At 44.5% G+C, this 21170-nt stretch overlaps 1 protein-coding gene and 1 non-coding gene across 2 annotated transcripts; one reads left to right on the top strand and one right to left on the bottom strand.

The window, feature by feature from the left end:
• Window positions 1-13108: 13108 nt before the first annotated feature.
• On the top strand, window positions 13109-13190 carry TRNAS-GCU (transfer RNA serine (anticodon GCU)). The gene has a single exon. It is a non-coding gene; the product is annotated as a tRNA-Ser (tRNA).
• Window positions 13191-15935: 2745 nt separating this feature from the next.
• Window positions 15936-19487, bottom strand: LOC123131904 (rac-like GTP-binding protein 6). Its single transcript, XM_044551615.1, has 7 exons — window positions 19060-19487; window positions 17829-17916; window positions 17607-17716; window positions 17156-17219; window positions 16715-16779; window positions 16533-16598; window positions 15936-16442 (listed from the first exon to the last, which is right to left on the bottom strand). The coding sequence occupies exons 1-7, from the start codon at window positions 19156-19158 to the stop codon at window positions 16341-16343; spliced, it is 594 nt and encodes a 197-aa protein (XP_044407550.1). The 5' UTR covers window positions 19159-19487; the 3' UTR covers window positions 15936-16340.
• Between the last annotated feature and the right edge of the window lie 1683 nt (window positions 19488-21170).

Here is a 21170-nt window from a genome sequence, read left to right as displayed (position 1 = left end):
CTCTCTTGTCCTGCTTCAGCCTCGGCGTCGTACAACTCACCAGAGCTGCTCCAACGAAAAAACCCTCCATCACAGCGGAGCAGTACCTCGGGCTCCATCTCCAGACGCCTAAGATCTTCTTCCCCTCCTCCGACAGCAAAGTCAGCCGGAGCATCCTCACCGGCCAACCCAATCACGCTGAGATCGACATGGCTTCGCCAAAGAGGTTGTACACTTGTTGCATCTCTTTTTTACTCTACATGTTATATATATTGTCCACTGAGCACACGGATTTGTTCCTTTAGTGTCTCCTTGAAAGAAAAAACGTAGGAATTTTAATTTTCACTTGTCCTCCTTTTCAAATTCCTATTCATGAAGCACAAGACTAAGAGATAGTAGCATAATAGCATTATAACCATACATTTTCTTGTGGTTTGACTTAATCTCACCATGCTTCTTTGCATCCTTTTATCTTCCAATTGTTGCGAATCAAACACCCAGATTGGCAGAAATCCTGTGTTTTTAAATTCTCTGTTTTGCACGTGCATTCCTATCCTATTCCTGTCTATTTCCTTTCCCTGCATTGTTGGAATCCTCCAATTCAAACGAGCCCTTACAGAATTACTTCTCTTACAGATAGTTGTCAAAGAAAACCTTGCGTGGTTTGTCCCGCTCCTGCTGCGCCGTCGTCCACCCCAGCTTAGCTGCTCCAACGACAGAAGAGTCCAGCATAGCAGGGATCCGGCCTCCGGACTGTCTTTCGCCGCCTCAGATCTTCTTCCCCGCCGCTGGCAGCCATGAAAACTGCATTACCATCATCAACCGAGCAGATGACCTCGAGGACTACACGGGTCCGCAAGAGAGGTCGCACTCTTTCTTGTCTGCTTACATTATGCATCGCTTAATATTACATGCTACTTTATCGTCCTGTTCACCGATTAGACTCTGAGTCAGCTCCAAACTAATGGTCAAACTTGAGTTTTTAAATGGTTGTGGGGTACATATCGGGGCCGCTATCAATAGTATCTATCTACTATCTGGTTAATCTGCAGTGTCTACTATGAGTTTCATGTTGGGTGGGAAACAAACAGTAAAGAAGCCATTATCTGTATTTTTTAACTGAAGCCATTATCTGCCTGCTACTATTGGTTTTGGGTCTATCCACAGGTTGCTACCATCACTCTGGATTTCTGCATGCACTCCTTACATAATCTCACTATGCTTTATTCCTATGCATGACAGTTATTGTAAACAATGGAACTGAACATGTAGAGCAAAAGAGACGAGCCTTGCATGGCAATAAAATTTCATGCAGACGTCGCTCCATGGTAGGCGCAAAGGCAGCCCCCCCTCCATGCATTTCGGATTGTAATCGAGAGGAAGATATCTGTTCTGAGGGGGATTCAGAAGGAGAAGACAACTCCTATTTACCCCCTGAGGTCTTCGCTCTAACTTGGCATGCTGATGTTGGTTATATAATGCATATGGTGTCTTGCATTGCTTACTTTATACATCAAATATGTCATCTGCTTAGTTTAGACATCCTTTGTGCGAATGCCATCTGTTTAGTTTATTCATCGTTTATGTGAATTATGCAACGCCATCTTGTTTAGCCAGGCATCATATATGTGAATTTTGCAATGCCATCCTGCTTAGCCAGTCATCTTATATGTAAATTATATCAGGCCATCCTTTTTTTCGTTACATATTACATTTGTCAACAATGTTAGTACATTCAACTGCTCTTCGTGTGCATCAGCCATTTGACATGATGATGGCAAATTCTGGAGTGAAAACAAGGTCTTCAGAGCACACTATGCTATCTGACGAAGCGCATATCTCGCCAGTTACGGATAGCTCCTCAGAGGAGGATTCAGAGACAGATGACCAGTCCTATCCCCCCCTAGGTGTATGCTCTAACTTGGCAGGGTTATGTTGCTCATATTGTGCGTATGGTGTCTCGCATTGCTATGTCATTTGATTAGTTTAGACATGTTTTGTGCGAATGCCACCTATTCAGTGTCTAATTACCATATATGTGAATTATGCATCACCATCTTGTTGCAAGACATTATATATGTGAATTATACAATGTTATCTTGTTGCAAAGGCATTATATATGTGAATTATGCAATGTCATGTTGTTTAGCCAATCATCATGGATGTGAATTATATCATGCTATCATTTTTTTGTATTACGTGTTCCATTTGTCGACAATGTTTGTATATTCAACTACTCTTCCTGTGCATCAGCCATTTGAAGCGGTGATGGAAGTATCTGGAGTGAAAACAAGGTATTTAGAGTAGACAATGCTACCTGCTGAAGCAGACATCTTGCTGGTTATAGAGAGCTCCTCAGAGGAGGATTCAGAGACTGATGACTAGTCCTATTTCCCCCCTGAGGTCTATGCTCAAACTTGGCAGGGTTATATTACCCATGTCATGCATGTTGTCTTGCATTGCTTAGTTTTTACATCATATGTGGATTGACATCTGCTTACTTGCTTATTATATAAATCATATATTTGAATTATATCATGCCATCATGTTTACATAGTACATACACATCATCTATCTGAATTATGGCATGGCAACCCATTTAATAAAGACATCATATAGTTATATCATCTCATCCTGTTTAGTGTTTACAGTCATCATATTTTGAATTATGGCATTCTATCCGTGAATGTATGTGAATTATGGCATGCCAACCTATTTAATAAACACATTATATAGTTATGTCATGTCATCCTGTTTACATAGTCTCATATTTTGAACTATGTATTTCCATCTTTTTTAGTTAGCCATCATAATGTGAAATTGTGTCATGCTATCCTGTTTAGTTAGCCATAATATATGTGAAATTGTGTCATGCTATCCTGTTTGGTTAGACAACATAAATATGAATTATTTCATGCCCTCTTTTATTCCCCACTATCCATTGCACCTGTCTATCATACAATGTCTATACTTTCAATTACTTTTCTTGTTTATCAGCCATTTGAATTGGAGAGCGTGATGGCAGTATCTAAGGGATTAACAACACGGTCTTCAGAAAAGATAGTGCTACCAGTTGATGCAGATAGAACCATGGTTGTACTTGCCCAAGGACCAGATCCACCACACATAACCCAGACTCTCGCAGATTATACCCCTACCCAGTTGGACAGAGAACCAGCTACACCCCTTCTAACCCCAACCCCGGCAGATAGTAACCATGTTCCAGTTGACACAGCACCGTCTCCACCACAGAGCACCCAAACACGAGTAGTTAGTAAGGGAACTGCAATGCCCAAAGCACGAGGACCACCACTCCGAATCCCAACTCAATGCTTAAAGGAGAAGAAGATTTGTTCTCAGGTCAGGTTCTGTAGCTATGGTTCATACTCCTTTGCTCTTGCATTATTGTATTTACTCATACCAACTATTTTCAAATTTGAAGGATGGAATTGAAACTCCAATGGCGCAACAGGTATGTTTTAAACCTGTTTCTTTAATTGGTTTGCTGTTGTAACCTGCTCTATGTTGATTTCAGTTTCAATTGAATAAACAATTATGTTCTCATGTCATGCACATTACAAGTGTTGTTATTGCTCTATAGTTACCCACACTTATATTCTGTCTATTCTGCTTTGTCTTGAACAAATATTATTTGAACTGTGTCTCTATCTTGATTTGGCAACAAAAACTAGAATGATATATACCATAAAGTGACCATGGTACATAGGTATATGTTTGTTTCATGTTGTTATCCTGTCCACTTTACTACTGAACTCATTTACCAAAATGATTTCATATACAACATGGTAAGCATGTGATGTGTCTACTTGTTTCTCTTTTAGAATGCGGACAAAATATTGGAGAACAGTACCGCATTATCCAATGGTAAAGGAAGTAATGAAGATAAGGTTCAAGATAGTGAGACATCCATGTTGGTCTCCAAGAAAGCTGATAAAAACTATCTTGACAACAGTGAGGGAATCCAAAAGTCTTGTCTTGATGTAGTGTTCAAGTTACTGGCCACTACTGCTGGCACAAGCTCTTCGAACTCGCTGCCTAAATCAGTTTGTCTTCTTGAGTCTCAACTTCAAGTTGAAAGACATCGATCAGATGTGCTGCGACAGGAAGCTGAAGGACTGAGGAAGTCCCTGCAGAATTCAGATGCATATTTTCTGGTGCAACAGCAAGCGCTGGAGGATTTAAGCGCCAAACAAGAGAAAGTTAATAAGCTTGCTAAGCATCTTGCCAGCATTATGGGTACCCAGGATATTGTTTCTTGAGATCTTCTGAAGTGGTTTCAGTTCTGGATTTGTTTTGCTGCGGCATTTATTTGCGTTGGTCGCCAACTATGACAACCAGTGTATATGATATGCTGCTTTGTTCCCTATATTTGCACTGGTGGCGAACTTTGATGTCCAGTGGATGTAATATGTGTTAGTTGCTTGCTTATTTATTTCCTTGTTGTCTTGTTTATTTGTTTGCTTGTAGTCATTGCGGTTCTTTTTCCGCGGTTAGCTAGTGGCTGCAATAACCTATTTTTTAAAACTAGGCCACAATAACCATGGGCTAATATTTACTGTAGTGACACTGGGCCTCCTATTGGCCGTAGAAACAGTGGGCCTTCTACGGGTCATAGAAACAATGGGCCTTCTACGGGCCATAGAAACAATGGGCCTTCTGCGGATTGTATCATCAATGGGCCTTATACGGGCCGTATGATCGATTGGCCAAACATGGGCCAAACAGACCGCATTATGGCCGTAAACGGGCTAGAGTTGGAATCGTCCATTCATGGGCCGACCATAACGGGCCACCATTAATAGGCCGTATTTGATGACGCTATGAAAATGGCCCAACGTATTAACGGGCCACAAACGGGCCGACTGTAACCACGGGCTGAATTTGGCCCACAAGCAAAAAATGACAGTAACGGGCCGTAAGTAAACAAATGCTGGAAATGAGCCCAAGAATAAATGGGCTCTGAGAAGGCCAAAAGATAACATGGGCTGGAAACGGCCCAACGAAATAACGGGCCGTTAATGGGTATAAAGTGATACATTGTTCATTACGGGCCAGTTTCACCACGGGCCGTTAATGGGTGTAAAGTGATACACTGTTCATTACGGGCCAGTTTCACCACGGGCCGCTAATAGGCCAAGAGTTACATAGGGCCTCATATGGACCGAAAGACGTCATGGGCCATACATGGGCTAGAAGTGAAAACGGGCTGGAATCATATTGGGTGGCCCAGATGACGCTACTGGGCCTAATTCGGATAGGGCGTAATGGGCCTTGGGTTAGCGGGCTGTAAATGGGCTATATGTGAACAGGCCGTTAACAGGCTTTACATGGGCCGGCCCGCCACCTTTTGACCAAGTCAAACGGGCCGGCCTTTTCACAGGAATGGGCCTCTGTTGGGCCGTGCCACGTGTCGACGTATCATAGGCACCTTCTGTCCAATGAGTGGATGACATCTGTCCCAACGATGAGCCGACACGTGTTTCCTCCAACCAATGATGATTTTACACGTGGAAAATCCCCATTGGTCGGGGCTGTTAACGGGTTATCGGATCCAAAACCCGACCCGATAGCTTAACGGCGTTCCGTTACGGTGGATGCCATGTGTCGGTCACCCTTGACGAAAGCACTTCTGTGACGCGGGATTTATCGTCATGGAAGTGGACACTTCCGTGATGATAATTTTGGTAATGTCATGGGACACTTCTACAACAGCACAGGTATGACTATCTTGATTCTGTCATAAAATCGTCATGGATGTACATGCATGACAGAAAATGCGACCTACTGTGACAAATGCGTATCATCACGGAAGTGTATTTTTTTGTAGTGTTGTCTCCACGGACTTAGATGGTGCCCTATTTAAAGTGAATGTAATTGTCTCTAATGCATAAACCCCAAAATGGTAGCGGTAGATTGGTAAGAGACATCATAGATCGCACCATATCCAATAGGGTGAGATTACGACATTCGGACACACCATTATGCTATGGTGTTCCAGGTGGCGTCAACTGTGAAACGATTCCACCTTCTCTTTAGTGATTGCCAAACTCATAACTCAGATACTCTCCTCTTGATCGGATCGTAGGAACTTGATCTTCTTGTTATGATGATTCTCAACTTCACTTCGAAATTGCTTGAACTTTTCAAACGTTTCAGACTCATGCTTCATTAAGTAAATATACCCATATCTACTCAATTCATCGGTGAAGGTGAGAAAATAACGATATCCACCGCGCGCGTCAACACTCATCGGACCGCACACATCAGCTTGTATGATTTCCAACAAGTCACTTACTCGTTCCATTGTTACAAAGAAAACAGGGTTTTAGTCATCTTGCCAATTAGGCATGGTTCGCATGTGTCAAGTGATTCAAAATCAAGTGACTTCAAAAGTCCATTGGCATGGAGGTTCTTCATGCACTTTACACCAATATGACCTAAGCGGCAGTGCCATAAGAAAGTGGTACTATCATTATCAACTCTACATCTTTCGGCATCAATGTTATGAACATGTGTATCACTACGATCAGATTCAATAAACCATTCACATTGGGTGCATGACCATAGAAGGTATTGTTCATGTAAACAGAATAACCATTATTCTCTAACTTAAATGAATAACCGTACTGCAATAAACATCATCTAATCATGTTCATGCTCAACACAGACACCAATGCAAAAAACATTTATCTAGGTTCAACACTAATCCCGAAGGTAGAGGGAGCATGCGATGGTGATCATATCATCCTTGGAAACATTTCCAACACACATCGTCACCTCGCCCTTAGCTAGTCTCCGTTTATTCCGTAGCTTTTGTTTCGAGTTATGAATATGATCAACTGAACCGGTATCTAATACCCATGTGCTACTTGGAGTGCTAGTAAGGTACACATCAATAACATATATATAAAATATACTTTTGTTGAAGTTGCCAGCCTTCTTATCTACCAAGTATTTGAGGTAGTTCCGCTACCAGTGACCGTTCCCCTAATAGGAGCACTTCGTCTCGGGTTTGGGTTCTTGGGTTTCTTCACTAGAGCGGCAACTGGCTTTCCATTCATGAAGTTTCCCTTCTTGCCCTTGCCCTTCTTTGAAACCAGTGGTCTTGTTAACCATCAACACTTTGATGCTCCTTCTTGATTTCTACCTTTACGGCCTTAAGCACGACGAACAGCTCCGGGATCATCTTCCCTTGCATGTTATAGTTCATCACGAAACTCCAGTAGCTTGGTGATAGTGACTGGAGAACTTTGTCAATCACTCTGTTATCTGGAAGATTAACTCCCCCTTGATTAAAGCGATTGAAGTACCCAGACATTCTAAGCACATGCTCACTGGCTGAGCTATTCTCCCCCTCTTGTAGGCAAAGATCTAACGGTGCACAGTTAGAGGAAACACTTCCTTGAAATTTTGTGAGGGGTCATCTTATTTATGCTACCGTCGTTCTTAGCAAATAAGATGCAAACATGATAAACATCACATGTAAGTCATAAAGTGACATGATATGGCCAATATCATCTTGCACCTTTTGATCTCCATCTTCGAGGCGCGGCATGATCACCTTCGTCACCGGCATGACACCATGATCTCCACCATCGTGTCTTCATGAAGTTGTCTCGCCAACTATTACTTGTACTACTATGGCTGACGGTTAGCAATAAAGTAAAGTAATTACATGGCGTTTTTCGTTGACACGCAGGTCATACAATAAATTAAGACAACTCCTATGGCTCCTGCCGGTTGTCATACTCATCGACATGCAAGTCGTGAATCCTATTACAAGAACATGATCAATCTCATACATCACATATATATAATTCATCACATCCTTTTGCCATATCACATCACATAACATACCCTGCAAAAACAAGTTAGATGTCCTCTAATTGTTGTTGCATGTTTTACGTGGCTGCTATGGGTTTCTAGCAAGAACATTTCTTACTAATGCAAAAGCCACAACGGGGATATGCCAATTGCTATTTACCCTTCATAAGGACCCTCTTCATTGAATCCGATCTGACTAAAGTGGGAGAGACAGACACCCGCTAGCCACCTTATGAATCAAGTGGATGTTTTTTAGTGGAACTAGTCTCACGTAAGCATACGTGTAAGGTCGGTCCGGGCCGCTTCATCCCACAATGCCGCTGAATCAAGATAAGACTAGTAACAGTAAGCAAATTGAACAAATCATCGCCCACAACTGCTTTGTGTTCTGCTCGTGCATAGAATCTACGCATAGACCTAGCTCTGATACCACTGTTGGGGAACATAGTAATAATTCAAAGTTTTCCTACATGTCACCAAGATCAATCTAGAATATACTAGCAATGAGAGAGAGGGAGCGCATCTTCATACCATTGAACATCGCTAAGCGGAAGCGTTACACCAACGCGGTTGATGGAGTCGTTACTCGATTCGTGCCAACCTAGAAGACACTTTCGGAGATACCTGTAGTGCACCTTTATAGTCACCCAGTTATGTTGTGACGTTTGATACACCCAAAGCATTCCTACGGTATCCCAGAGTTGCACAATCTCATGGTCTAAGGAAACGATACTTGACATTAGAAAAGCTCTAGCAAACGAACTACGCGATCTAGTGCTATGCTTAGGATTGGGTCTTGTCCATCACATCATTCTCCTAATGATGTGATCCCGTTATCAACGACATCCAATGTCCATGGTCAGGAAACCACAATCATCTGTTGGTCAACGAGCTAGTCAACTAGAGGCTCACTAGGGACATGTTGTGGTCTATGTATTCACACATGTATTACGGTTTCCGGTCAATACAATTATAGCATGAACAATAGACAATTATCATGAACAAGGAAATATAATAATAACCATTTTATTATTGCCTCTAGGGCATATTTCCAACAGTCAATGCACCGGTCACTGGCGCAGTGGTCAGCTTGATTCCGGCAATTTTCGATTGGTCGAAGAGCAATCCAAATGCACGGTCAGAGGACTTTCCCCTTCCCAACTTTGTCGGGAGCAATTCGGCGAACACCACAGCACCAACACCTGCCCAAGCAACCACAAAAGGTCTCGTTCCTGTTCATAGCAGCCCGACCTCCGTCTCTGGCATGCTCGGCAGGCCTTCGTCGTTGGCTGAGCTCAACGCCCTTACGATAATTACGCGTCATACCCTTTTCACCAGATGTCTATAGTATTTCATTTTAGTTGGATTTCGGATGTTTGACGTCGCAAACATGTCTCCTTCATAGGTCGACGACACCCCGTGCACCCTACTCTACGACATCAAGGGCCAGAAGGTGGCCGTGGGAAAGGCAACGATCGTGAAGCCGATGGACCGCATGTTCCACAACCGAGAGATGTCCGATGGTGTCTTCAAGGTTAACGTGGCCAGTGTCTTAGCGGGCTTCGAGGATTTCCCTCCTCCAGTACCAATCGATGACGACGAGACCCCTAAGATTGGCGCATGCAAGAGCTGGTTCTTGCCTTGGCCAAAGTCTCTTCTTCGTCTCGAGGCGCCCAGTATCACGCCAATGACACCTTCTCAAGAAGGTATGAACACCACCCCACCTACCAAATTACCTGCACCTGTCGTGGCGGGTGATATCGAATGACGCGAGGGAGAGCCTCCATTAGTGCCAGATGATGCCGCCCCTGTTAAAGAAGCAAATGTTGATGATGACATGGAGGATGATGATGATGACCCAGACAAGTACTTCAATGCCGCCTGTGATGATGGAGGATTGATGGCTCAGGACGACGAAGACTCAGGCTATGAGCGTGGAGATGATGACTTGATGCTGCCTGATTTGCCGGAGCCGGAACGTCCTAAGGCGGAATGCAAAAAGTATCTCTTCAAGCAATCCTAGCAAGAGACGCCTCCAGATGCCGCCTGTACCCAACAACCCCCCGAGGCCCGTCCACTGATTAGCCCGACGACACTAGGGGTGGTGGTTAGGGAAGGTATGGTGGGCTCACTACTACCACCCGCCAAGAAACAAAGGAGGAGACCAGACAGGAAAGGCCCTAAAGGCGCCAGAGCTGCTTCAAGCAGCCAGCTGCCTCTGAAGCCCTGGGTGGTAGACAGAATACCTGTCGAAGGTGCACAGCATTTCTATTTCGCCGGCCAACCGATCCTACCTGCGAAAGCGCTAGAGCACATACTAAATAATGATCTAAAGAGACTCCATGAAGATGTGTTGGCCAAAGAGAAAAGCCTTCTCATCTCGGAAAAACCAGGATACCCGCTTTACGCGGCTCAGGTGCCGGGTAGGAAGTTGTACGTCGAGAGATGGCCCACGAATAAGTTCATCCTGCGATTTGACTACATCTACGACATGTTCCACATGACCAAGCTGGATTTCTAGTTCATCTGCATGTATGCGTTGTATCTCAACTACTTCATCAGGATCGAGAACATACAATATATCTGCTTCGCGGACCCGTTCTATATGCACGAGAGCTTCTTGGCAGTTTGCAAAGAGCACCGTGACTATGCGAGCAAGTACCTCGGCGACTTCATGATCGCTAATAAGGACAAGGAAGTGATTCTCGTGCCTTATCATCCCACGTAAGTCATCCGCACATATCCTTTCGTAAGTGTTAATCATTCCTTTGCAAGCATGGAGGCTAATTTGAGGTGTACTTAGTTTGCGCAGCGTGGGGGGGGGGGCGTCCTCACCGTTCTATACCCGGAATACTCCCATGCTATGTACTTGGACTCATCGAAGAACCTCAGGAAAAAGGATTACAAGCACATAAAGAGTGTTCTTGATAGTGTCCTGTTAACCTTCAGCCTGTCTAGTGGATATATCAAGGTGAAAAAGTACAAGGGTCGCGGGCTGGCTTTCGGTCATAAGACCGACTTCGCACACCAGTATGGCTGATGGATTCTACCTCATGCATCACCTGCTCGAGTACAGAAGGGATAATCGACGCCTTCGCATGTTAGCTACTACCAACGATGCCGAGATTGTTAGCTGGGCCACAAGCATAGGAATGACACTGGATCATCGAATCAGAGTTGAGTTTTATCACGTACAGTATGAATTTTCCCAAGTGATCATGAAGCAGGTCCTCAAAATAACAGGGATGTTCTACCATGGGCCAATCATGCGGGAAGATGTTCGAGCACTGCTACTCGCTCAGCGTCTGGACCTGAAGCCTTTCAAGAAGATCGGGTGCTTCGTCCCTGACTATGAAGATTTGACCACCGACATGGAGGACTGATTGTTGATGACAATGTGTCACTACTGTCTTTCTATGGCAAAACTTTGAATTTATGCACGGCGAAACTATGTGATGTAACTAAACCGTGGTCTTGAACTAGCGTAGACCGCTCTAGTTAATTAGTTTGGGTATGAGGAACTTCGTCATTTATGTTTACTATTGATTGCTTCTATTTTGCTAATGATGCCTCTTTGTTTTCTTAAGTACATTATGTTGCATATTATCGTTCAATTTATCAACTCACGATGCATGTACATAGATCAGAGATGGCGAAGGGCTACTAGGCCGTGTATGTTGGGAGGGTTCCACGAGTATACGACCACTGGCCAGCCACTCAAGCCCAGGTGCACAGGTACCCGGGTGCTAGCCACAGAGGGTTTGACAGCAGAGCCGAAGCGGAAAGTAGTTACTTCAGGTGGACACTCCGACATGAGGAGGGGCGGGACCGCCGGTACTACATAGCCGCGCTCTTGCTCATGCTGATCGCTTTTCTCTTCTACATCATGGTTTAGATAGAGATGATGAAACTTGTGTACGTGCCATGACCATGCAGTTGCATTTATTCGAGACATGACATGGTCGCACTTGTGTATTGTTATTTTCGAGATGTGATGATATTTGTGTTGAATGATGATGATGATGATGATGATGATGATGATGATGATGGTATGACGAGACTACTGTATGTCTATGATATGATGAGAATAGTGTTTAGTATGATCGGATGAAAGTATTGTATAGAGCATGTATAAATACATCACAAATACGTAGGCGGTGCAAATCTGTGAAAGCAGGAACATTAGTAGTAGCGCTGAAAAGCACCTAACAGTAGCGCTGGCTTAGTAGCAGCGCTTTATATGAACAAGCGCTACAGATAATTATCAGTAGTGCTGGTCATGGAAGCGCTACTGCTAATAATACTTACCAGTAGCGCTGCCCATACGAGTGCTACTGCTACAACTTAGCTGTAGCGCTGGACCCAGCGCTACTGCTATACATATTTCAAGCGCTACTACTAGGGTTTTTCCTAATAGTGAGGGGTATTCCTTTGTTTGGTTAATGGGAAGTCACGAAGGATTAGCAGACATGTTATGATGAAATCTCAAGATATTTACATCAGTTATGTTCCAATTCTCACCTCCCTTGTTAATAAAATTGTGGTAATTTAGACTCCAAACTAGGGCCTCAAACCCTGGACAGGAATGTTTGGTCTATGGGTGCATATACACCCTATATGTAACTTTTTAATACTTATATGAAAATTTTTAAAAATCTAGAACTTTTTTAACAGAAACTTGATCTTTCATTGTACTTGTAACAAAAATTCCACAAAAGAAAAAACGCCGTTGACTTCTTTTTATAAAAAGAATCGGCCAAGATAATGTAAATAATGACCTATAATAGCAATATATTTTTACCTTGAAGTCGATGCTGATTTTTTATTCATGAAAATTTATATGCTGGTGCAAACAAAAGTCAAGTTTATTCTAAAACACTTCTAATTTTTTTTACTTCTAAAATATAAATTTTTTTTGACTTCTAAAATAAAATTATATCAGATGTATATACACCTGAGAACCAAAGGGCGTTTCCCTCGAAGCTTTCGATATTTCCAGTCCCTCGTGCACCGTCAGCCCCTGTCTTCTTGTCTGTCTTCAGCTGGACAAGGCACGACGGTGAGCACAGTGCCCAGCACACGCAGAAAAAAACTTCTTTTCTTTAGAAGATCACAGGCAGAAAAAGATGAGCGGGCCGCGCTCATCTTCTATGGCCTATGGGCAATGCAGGCCGAAGCTGCTCTCTTAGTTACGTCCCCTTATATGGCTCATGGAGTCTAAGGCCTTAAGATGGGCCTTGGTGGAACTGAATATATAATGTGGAGTCAGTGAAGTGACACATCCGACGCTTTGGCCGAGTGGTTAAGGCGTGTGCCTGCTAAGTACATGGGGTTTCCCCGCGAGAGTTCGAATCTCTCAGGCGTCGTTTCTTTTTTATTTTATTTTTCCCCATCCTTATTTTCTGTTCTCATGCTAGAAATATTAGTGGTTGTATATCTATTTATTCGAGAAAAATCTCGCCCAAAGGAAAACCGAGTATTTCTTCTTTCTAGGGACAACATTAGTAAGAAACGAAATGTTCCACCTCTGAAACGCGCCTACAAAATGGCCGACTCTTTATCTATACAATAGTACACCCTCTGTCCCAAAATAAGTGTCTTAACTTTGTACCAACTTTAATATAAAGTTATAATAAGGTTAGGACATTTATTTTGGAACGGAGGGAGTACGTGTTTAATCTAGCCAGTTTTGCTAAAACACATTTAGATGTGCCATAAATATTGCACATCTAAGTCCTATGTCACTAATCTTATGTTGAGATTCGTGTGGACATTTATTTTTTCTTTTCCTCTTCATACTTGATTCACTTATTTAGATGCGCAATAACTAGAGCACATTTAAATGTGCCCTAAACACACCTTAATCTAGCTTATATCCAATTAGATACTAACAAAAAATTGACGCGAGCTAAATGTAAACCGCCTCGCGAGCCGTTGGATGAGGCGTTGTCGTCCGATTTGACAGATGGGCCAAGTGGGCAACCTAGCAGAAATTGACCATGTCGTTTCTGCATCGTAGCACCCCTCCATCACTCGTCGCCCTCAGTCTCGTGCTGCCGCACCGGCCAGGTAGCATCGACGCCTTGCAACAGATGACGACCGGCGAGATCAGTGCCTCATCTCCCCCATAGCAAAAACTAGTCTGTTGCATTGAAGCTTGCCCCGCCGACGAGATCAGCGGGTCAGGGCACCACACCCCCGTTGCATTGCAGCTCCGCCGCTGACAGGATCCATCGGTTGTAGCACCACCCATGTTGCATTGCAGCTCCGCCTTTGCTCGGAAGTACCATGCATATTGCATTACAACTTTCGCCGCTGACGAGATATGCGGGTCGCAGCAGCACCACGTGTGTTGCAGTGCAACTCCCTATACCAGTGAGATCCACGGGGACGTGATATCACATGTTACATTGCAGCATCCCATGCCGTCAGTGATATGCGTTGGGTCATAGCGGTGGCTGTCGGTTCGCGACACCACCTTGCTTATGGCATCTCTGCTGCCTCGTGGTCTCCCCCAGTCATCGGCAACCTCTCCTTTGCAGCAGTGCCACATCCTCAAGAGGCGGTGCGGACATCACTTATTAGCAGCGTCACCTCGAAAGCAGCGGTGCATGCCCCTGCAGAAGTAGCAGCGGGGTGGTCGGTGATGTGCGACCATGGGTTGTAGCTGTGTGGGGCAGCAGTAGGTGTTGGCCAGATAGAAGGGGTTCATTACTGGCGGCGGTGGCATGGGAGGCTCTGCTTCTGCTGGCGAAGGAGGTGAATGGAGGGGGGGAGAGAAAGAGAGCACAGAGAGGATTAGATCATGGACGAAAACGATGTGAGGATGAAAAACTTCGGTAGGGATAAGAAAAGCGGTGTGGAGCCCGATGTGCCTCATGCGATTGAGGCTGGGTTTTTTGGGGGGAAAATGATTCAGATCTATTATCAAAGTTCACCGGATATAAAAAGCATCCCAAACATAGTAAAAATTATATTGGTATTGTGAGACCACCAAACGACCACTACCGTCATCAGAACGAGCCGATGTTGCTGCTCCCTACCAGAGCCGGCTTGACTTTGTCGAGCCGAGAAGTCTTCGTGCACGTGCCCTTAAGGACCAACGCCCTAGAGCCACAAACGTTGTCATTGAATCATTGAATAGATCTAAAGCGCCTGCAGCAAATATCGCCACACGAGGAGAAATTCTAACCTCACTGCCTCAAGAAGATGACATGAATCTACACCAAAGGTTTGTGGACTACATCCACAAGGACGAACTCAAAGAGGATCGAAATCTGGAAGAGCGCCACCTTCCACCTGAGCGCCGCACCTACAAGGACTGCAAAATCTTAACCTAAACTACTAATCGGAGCAGGGGCACCAGAATTCTCATCCCCGTCATCGGCAGCCGAGGCCGCAAGCAGAGGTGAGGCAAATCCACGGGCTCACCAACAGAGCCTCGAGGGGTGAGTTTGCCATAGCCGCCAGGAATGAGTGAGGTGCGATCAAGGCGGTTCATGCAGCACAGAAAATCAGTCTGGTGAAATAGAACGTTTTCCAATAAAATTAAATTGTAACTCTAGTTCGCCCTCCTCCTTGACCCAACTGATTGAGACACAGCCACAAATAATCAATCGTTCTAAAGCAATAATTCTGTTTGAGTTACAGCGCCAGACAAATTCAGTTGGCTGGCCATCTTCTGAATTGATTCAGACAGGCGGCGTTGCAATGCTTCTGGCAAGTGGTAGCCAACAAAGACCGTATCCACCCAAAAGATTTAGTACCCCATTGACACACAATGGCATGTGTATCCAAGTTTTAAAATAAATAGAAGTAGTGGCCTGTCTGACTGGCAGATATTGTACCCAGCCAGATACATATAAACAATATCCTATTGCAGCACATACCACACCAATATCATACAAAACATACCCCGCTGCCAACATGCTCTCCATGATCTCCAATTATATGCCACAACCCACAAGTGCTAGCTGTGAGTATCAAAACAGGCAGGTCAAAGCACCGCACATGCTCAATTTGCCAGCAATCATACGCCGGCGAAACAAAACCGAATCACAATTCATAGGATAGGATGCATCTAAATGCAGGCATACAGGCAGGCCATAACAAGAAAGGAAACATAATTTTCCATTGAAGTGAAAATAACAAGCAAAAATAGAATAAACTGAGTGCGATTACATCATGTCTCTACTTATGGAACCGAGATAACAACGAGATACTTTTTTTTTACGGGGTCTCAAACACGGGAAATACCGTCTACTAAGCAAGTTACCTAAATTGCCACGACTTGTCAGTCACACGAGATAATCACAAGGCAGGAAGAAGAGAAATCAAACAAATGGATCGCCCGATGCCTCGACAAAGAGACCTTGCTGCAGCTGCCGGTGGGTAACCTAGGGTGGGGTATGGGGAGGGACGACGACCATGAGAGTGCAGCTCCGCTGAAGCAAGACGTAACAATAATATAGCATGGCGGCAACTTCGCCCTTGTTCTTTGTCTACCGATGATTAGATCACAAGATGGAGCAAGCCCCCCTCTGCGCCTTTTTCTTCTTCTTCGCCTTTGGTGGCGCAAGTACCACCTTTATTGCCGCATCAAATACACCCTTGACATTCTGAAAATCGACAAGGACCAGAAAAACAAACTCTGTCAGCATCTCACATTGCATTATGCAATAAGCAAACATGTAAGAAGATAGCTATACTAGTTGGGTCTTCGAGCTGCATTCGATGTAGTAGGGTGCGCCTATTAACTTTTTTAGTTCCTCCCCCTACAGAATTTGGCATCTGAAGTTAGTAACACAACATTGCCTCCTTCAAGGGAAAGAGCAAGAAAGACAAAAAGTCAAGGAAAAAAAGATCAAGTCATGATGTAATGCATCCATACCTGAGCAGTAGTGATAGGAACAGCACCAGGATGGTCCACAAAGAACTGCTTGTCATCTCGAAGATCTGCCAGGGCAATGTACAAAGTGAAAATGGAATACAACTGACAGTCTAAACCATCAAAGGTTCAAGGGTAAAGAACACAAGCACGAAGAACTAAACAGCCAACAATTCATCTAGGTGTATACCAATATTCTCAAGCACAGAAAGCAGTGGTGAAATACTATGAGGTTCACAGAAGCTTAGATTCAAGGGTTTTTTCCTCATTTATTTTCATCTGGATAGCATCCCCTGCTTTCACTTGTAGTGTGTGGCTCCCATTGCACGTTACTGTGAATAACTTTACAAAGACCTATGTGCCTAGAAACCCAACGTCACTTCCGTCGTAAACACAACAGGATGTCAGATTTCTGAAAACAATGTAGCCATGTGACGTTCTTACCAAGCTTTGTTCCCACGAGGATAATAGGCACACCTGGTGCATAATGCTTCAGCTCAGGTATCCACTGAAACAAAAACGGAATTCAGGTTCAGGAAATGCATAGGTTGAGCATATATGTATAACCATAAAAATAATGAGAACAAATTAACATAAGTCAAGATAATGACCAAGGAACAGAAATTAGGGTTAACTATATCATCTCTGATGAATAGGAGACTACTGGAAAAACCATTCAAGAGTGCATTAAAGCCTATTTCTAGCATGGAATAATTTCTCACTGAAGGAAAAAAAAAACACTCATCAAACATGACATACATGCCAAAAACATAATAATGTGATTGGATAACTCATGAGGGTGACCACAGAAATGATCGTGAAATGAACTTCTGGACCAGCAATGTGCAGAACAAATTTATTTGCATATAAGAGATAATAAGGATCAGACTGTTACCTTCTTTGAAACATTCTCATAGCTGGCCTTGCTGATAAGTGAGAAGGCCAGAAGGAAGACATCAGCTCCACGATAACTCAGCGGTCTCAGTCTGTTGTAGTCCTCCTGACCTGTTGTAGTCCCAAAGATTGAGCTTTTACAACTCGGCACCAGAAACAAACCAAGCAGACAGAACAAACGTGTAACCATCAGCAAACCAAGACAGAAAGAAGAGCCAGTTACCTGCAGTATCCCATAGCCCGAGGTTGACAGTGTTGCCATCAACCACAACATTAGCACTGAAGTTGTCAAACACCGTTGGCACATAGTCCTGCCAAGAAGAACAGCAGTAGTAAGATAAACAGCAAGTGCAGCCAAATTCCTTTTTCCAAATTCAAGAAACAGCCACATGGCCGTCGGAGTGAATTAACAACAAGTGCAGCCAAATTCTTTCTTTCATGTTCTAGAACCAGCCACATGGCCGTCGGACGGACGACAGCGAGGTGAATTAAATTCTTCCACTCATGTAGCCATGCCTGAAGATAAGCATACCAAGATGGCACAAACACCAGACCCCATGTAGGTGGGTGGTCCAACTGGATATTCTACTGCAGCTGCTACCACCACTACGTGGTCACCATGACTCAGGGCTCCAAGCTAATCTACCCTCCCAAAGCAGAGTAACCCCATCATGGGTGGTGGTATTATCTTGTCTTGTCTCGAAGGTTTCTTTCTTTCTTTCCTCAAGGGAGAGAGTAAAAAGAAATCTTTCGTTTGAAAACGAAGCATGCGTGAAAAGGTGGGTGCTGCAATTGGTGTGTGGATTTGCGTGAAAGAAACAAAGAATGGCACCCACCAACCATACGGAAGGTGTGAGTGGTCGAGGTAGGGTACTACTCCGCTACTCGGCTAAAAGGAAAGGCTGGAAAGCGATCTCCGGCTGTTTGAAACGGATCCGCAGCCCCCACATTGCCGGCTGGGGAGTGGAGCCAATTTGGTACGAAATCACGAGCCGACGAAATCTCCCTATACTATCTTTTCCCCCCCTGCAATGTTGCTGCTCCTACTAAATGGTAACGAAATCGACAGCGAAAATTTCCCGTACAGAATAAATCCTAATTTGGGGCTGATTTTGAAGTATCAGCCGCAAAGATCCCCATTTCGCTAAAAGAAACTGGCAACCCTAGACGAGAAAAGATCGAAATTGGCGACCGCATTGTGCCCAAATTAGGAGCCGCCGGGGGGCGAATCGAGCGCAGAAACGCGACCCAAATCTAGATCAAGAACCAGCCTCTGCTTCCCCCACCCCCTAATTAGGAACACACGCACACAAAGAATCAATCAACCAATCCGCATAAAAGGCGCAAGCAGCAACATTTGTCCGCCTCTACAAGAACAAGAACAAGAAGCAACCTGGCATTACCCAAGAACTACAAGTAAGAAAAGAAATAAAGGAAGAGAGGGAGGGACGTACGGTGGGGAAGGTGTTGGAGGTGTAGGAGATGAGCATGCAAGTCTTGCCGACGGCGCCGTCCCCCACGGTGACGCACTTTATGAACCTGGACGCGCTCATCCTCCCTCTTTCCCTCGCTGCCGGTGAAGCTGCGGGCGAGACAGGGGAGGGGAGGGGGGAAGAAGAAGAAGGGGGCGGAGGGGGGGAGCTGGTTAAGATTTGGGGCCAGAGGAGCGAGGCCCAGGGGCGGGTGTGGAGGTTAAGATTGGGGGGGGCGCGGGGGCGGGGACAAATGGAGGGGAGCGCGGGGGAGGGGGAGGAGAGGGATGCGGGGGTGCGGCCGAGGAAGCGGTCTCCGCGCCGAATCGCTGGGATGCCTCCGCTTAGCCTGGTCTCCCACCCTCTGCTCGCCGAGGGAGAAGAAGAGGGAGAGAGAGAACGGTGGGTGGGGTGGGGTGGGTGGGGGTGGACACGGTGTGCGCGCGCATCATTTCCTTCTTTATTACCGCCCGCTCCTGCCCGGCCCCGGCAGCCATCATCACGCCCGCCCCATAATTAATTTCATGGCTAATCCCGCGTGCAAGCTTATTCATTCATGAGTTTTGGACAAATGTTTCTTGAGCAAAAAATATAAAACTTCTTTTTTGTTTGTAGGGAAATATAAAAGTTCTTACTGGCTAGGTAGTGCAAACAGTTGATTGCGTGTAGATTTCTAGTCCGATTCCCGAGGCTGATGGTAAGAATCCATCGTGTATCCTTGGTAGAGTTAGCTGTATCATCATAAATGTAGGGGTTGTGCTACGTTGGTCGCCAGTAAGGCCAGTTTAATTGCGCGGAGATCTCACGTGCCGTCGAAGAGGTTGTAACGCTTGCTACGAGGCGAACGGTAAGAATCCGCCGTGTATCCTTGGCAGGGCTAGCTGTATTGTCGTAAATGTAGGGGTTGTGATAAGCTGGTCGCCAGTAAGGCCAGCTTGATTGGACAGAGATCTTACGTGTGGCTGAAAAGATTGTAACACTTACTACGAGGCGGGCAGTAAGAATCCACCGTGTTCTTGGTTGTATCGTAAATGTATGAGTAAGGCTCGCTTGATTCGATAAAGATTTCATATTTTGGTTGTTGAAAAGGTATAATGTGTGTTTGTCTACCTTTTTCTTGCGCTTGTTGTCACTAAAAATCTTCTATGTTAGCTTCATGGTATGGTACTTCCATAAGGTGCATCAAGGAGGATGACGTTGGTGATGACATCATAATAAATGTATGGGTTATCCTATGATGGTCGCAAGTAAGGCCAGCTTGATCCGATGAAGATCTCGCTTTTCATCGAAAAAATGCAACAATTGTTTCCAGCCAGACAATTTAAAAATGTAGGGGTTGGCAGGATTAGCTGTATCGTTATAAATGTAGGGGTTGTGATACGTTGGCCGCCAGTAAGGCCAGTAAGGCCAGCTTGATTGAGCGGATATCTCACGTATGGTTGAAAAGGTTTTAACGCTTACTACAAGGCGGACAATAAGAATTCACCATGTTCTTAGTTGTGTCGTCATAACTCTATGAGTTATGCCATGCTGGTCGTAAGTAAGGCTCGCTTGATTCGATAAAGATTTCACTTTTTTTGTCCAAAAGGTATAACGTGTGTTTGTCTATCTTTTTCTTTCGATTATGTTAGCTTTATGATATGGTTCTTCGGTAAGGTGCATCAAGGAGGGGGACGTTGATGACACTGTCATAAATGTAGGAGTTATGCTACGATGGCCGCAAGTAAGACCAACTTGTTTCGATGAAGAGCTCATTTTTCATCGAAATCATGCAACAGTTGTTTTGAGCTAGACAATAAGGACCCATCATTTCTTTGATAGGGCTAGTTGTGTCATTATAAATGTAGGAGATGTGCTATGTTGGCCGCAAGTAAGGCCAACTTGATTCAATGAAAATCTTTCTTTTCATCAGAAAGATGCAACGGTTGTTTCGAGCCAGACAATAAGGATCCACCATTTCATTGGCAGAGCTAATTGTGTCATTATAATTGTAGGAGATGTGCTAAGTTAACCGCAAGTAAGGCCAACTTGATTCGATTAAGATCTTGCTTTTTCATCGAGAAGCAACGGTTTTTTCGAGCCAAACAATAAGG

Source organism: Triticum aestivum, chromosome 6A (genome assembly GCF_018294505.1).
Source record: "Triticum aestivum cultivar Chinese Spring chromosome 6A, IWGSC CS RefSeq v2.1, whole genome shotgun sequence".
Classification (NCBI taxonomy): domain Eukaryota; kingdom Viridiplantae; phylum Streptophyta; class Magnoliopsida; order Poales; family Poaceae; genus Triticum; species Triticum aestivum.
This window is presented reverse-complemented; position numbering and strand designations above follow the sequence as displayed.

What these genes read in the sequence shown, in the direction of transcription:
- LOC123131904 (XM_044551615.1), bottom strand. Translation starts at nt 19,158, where the DNA reads ATGAGCGCGTCCAGGTTCATAAAGTGCGTCACCGTGGGGGACGGCGCC. An exon ending in CCTCGTGGGAACAAAGCTTG is followed by an intron (nt 16,780 to 17,155) that starts GTAAGAACGTCA and finishes TTGCCCTGGCAG; the next exon opens with ATCTTCGAGATGACAAGCAG. An exon ending in GCAGCTCGAAGACCCAACTA is followed by an intron (nt 16,443 to 16,532) that starts GTATAGCTATCT and finishes GTCGATTTTCAG; the next exon opens with AATGTCAAGGGTGTATTTGA.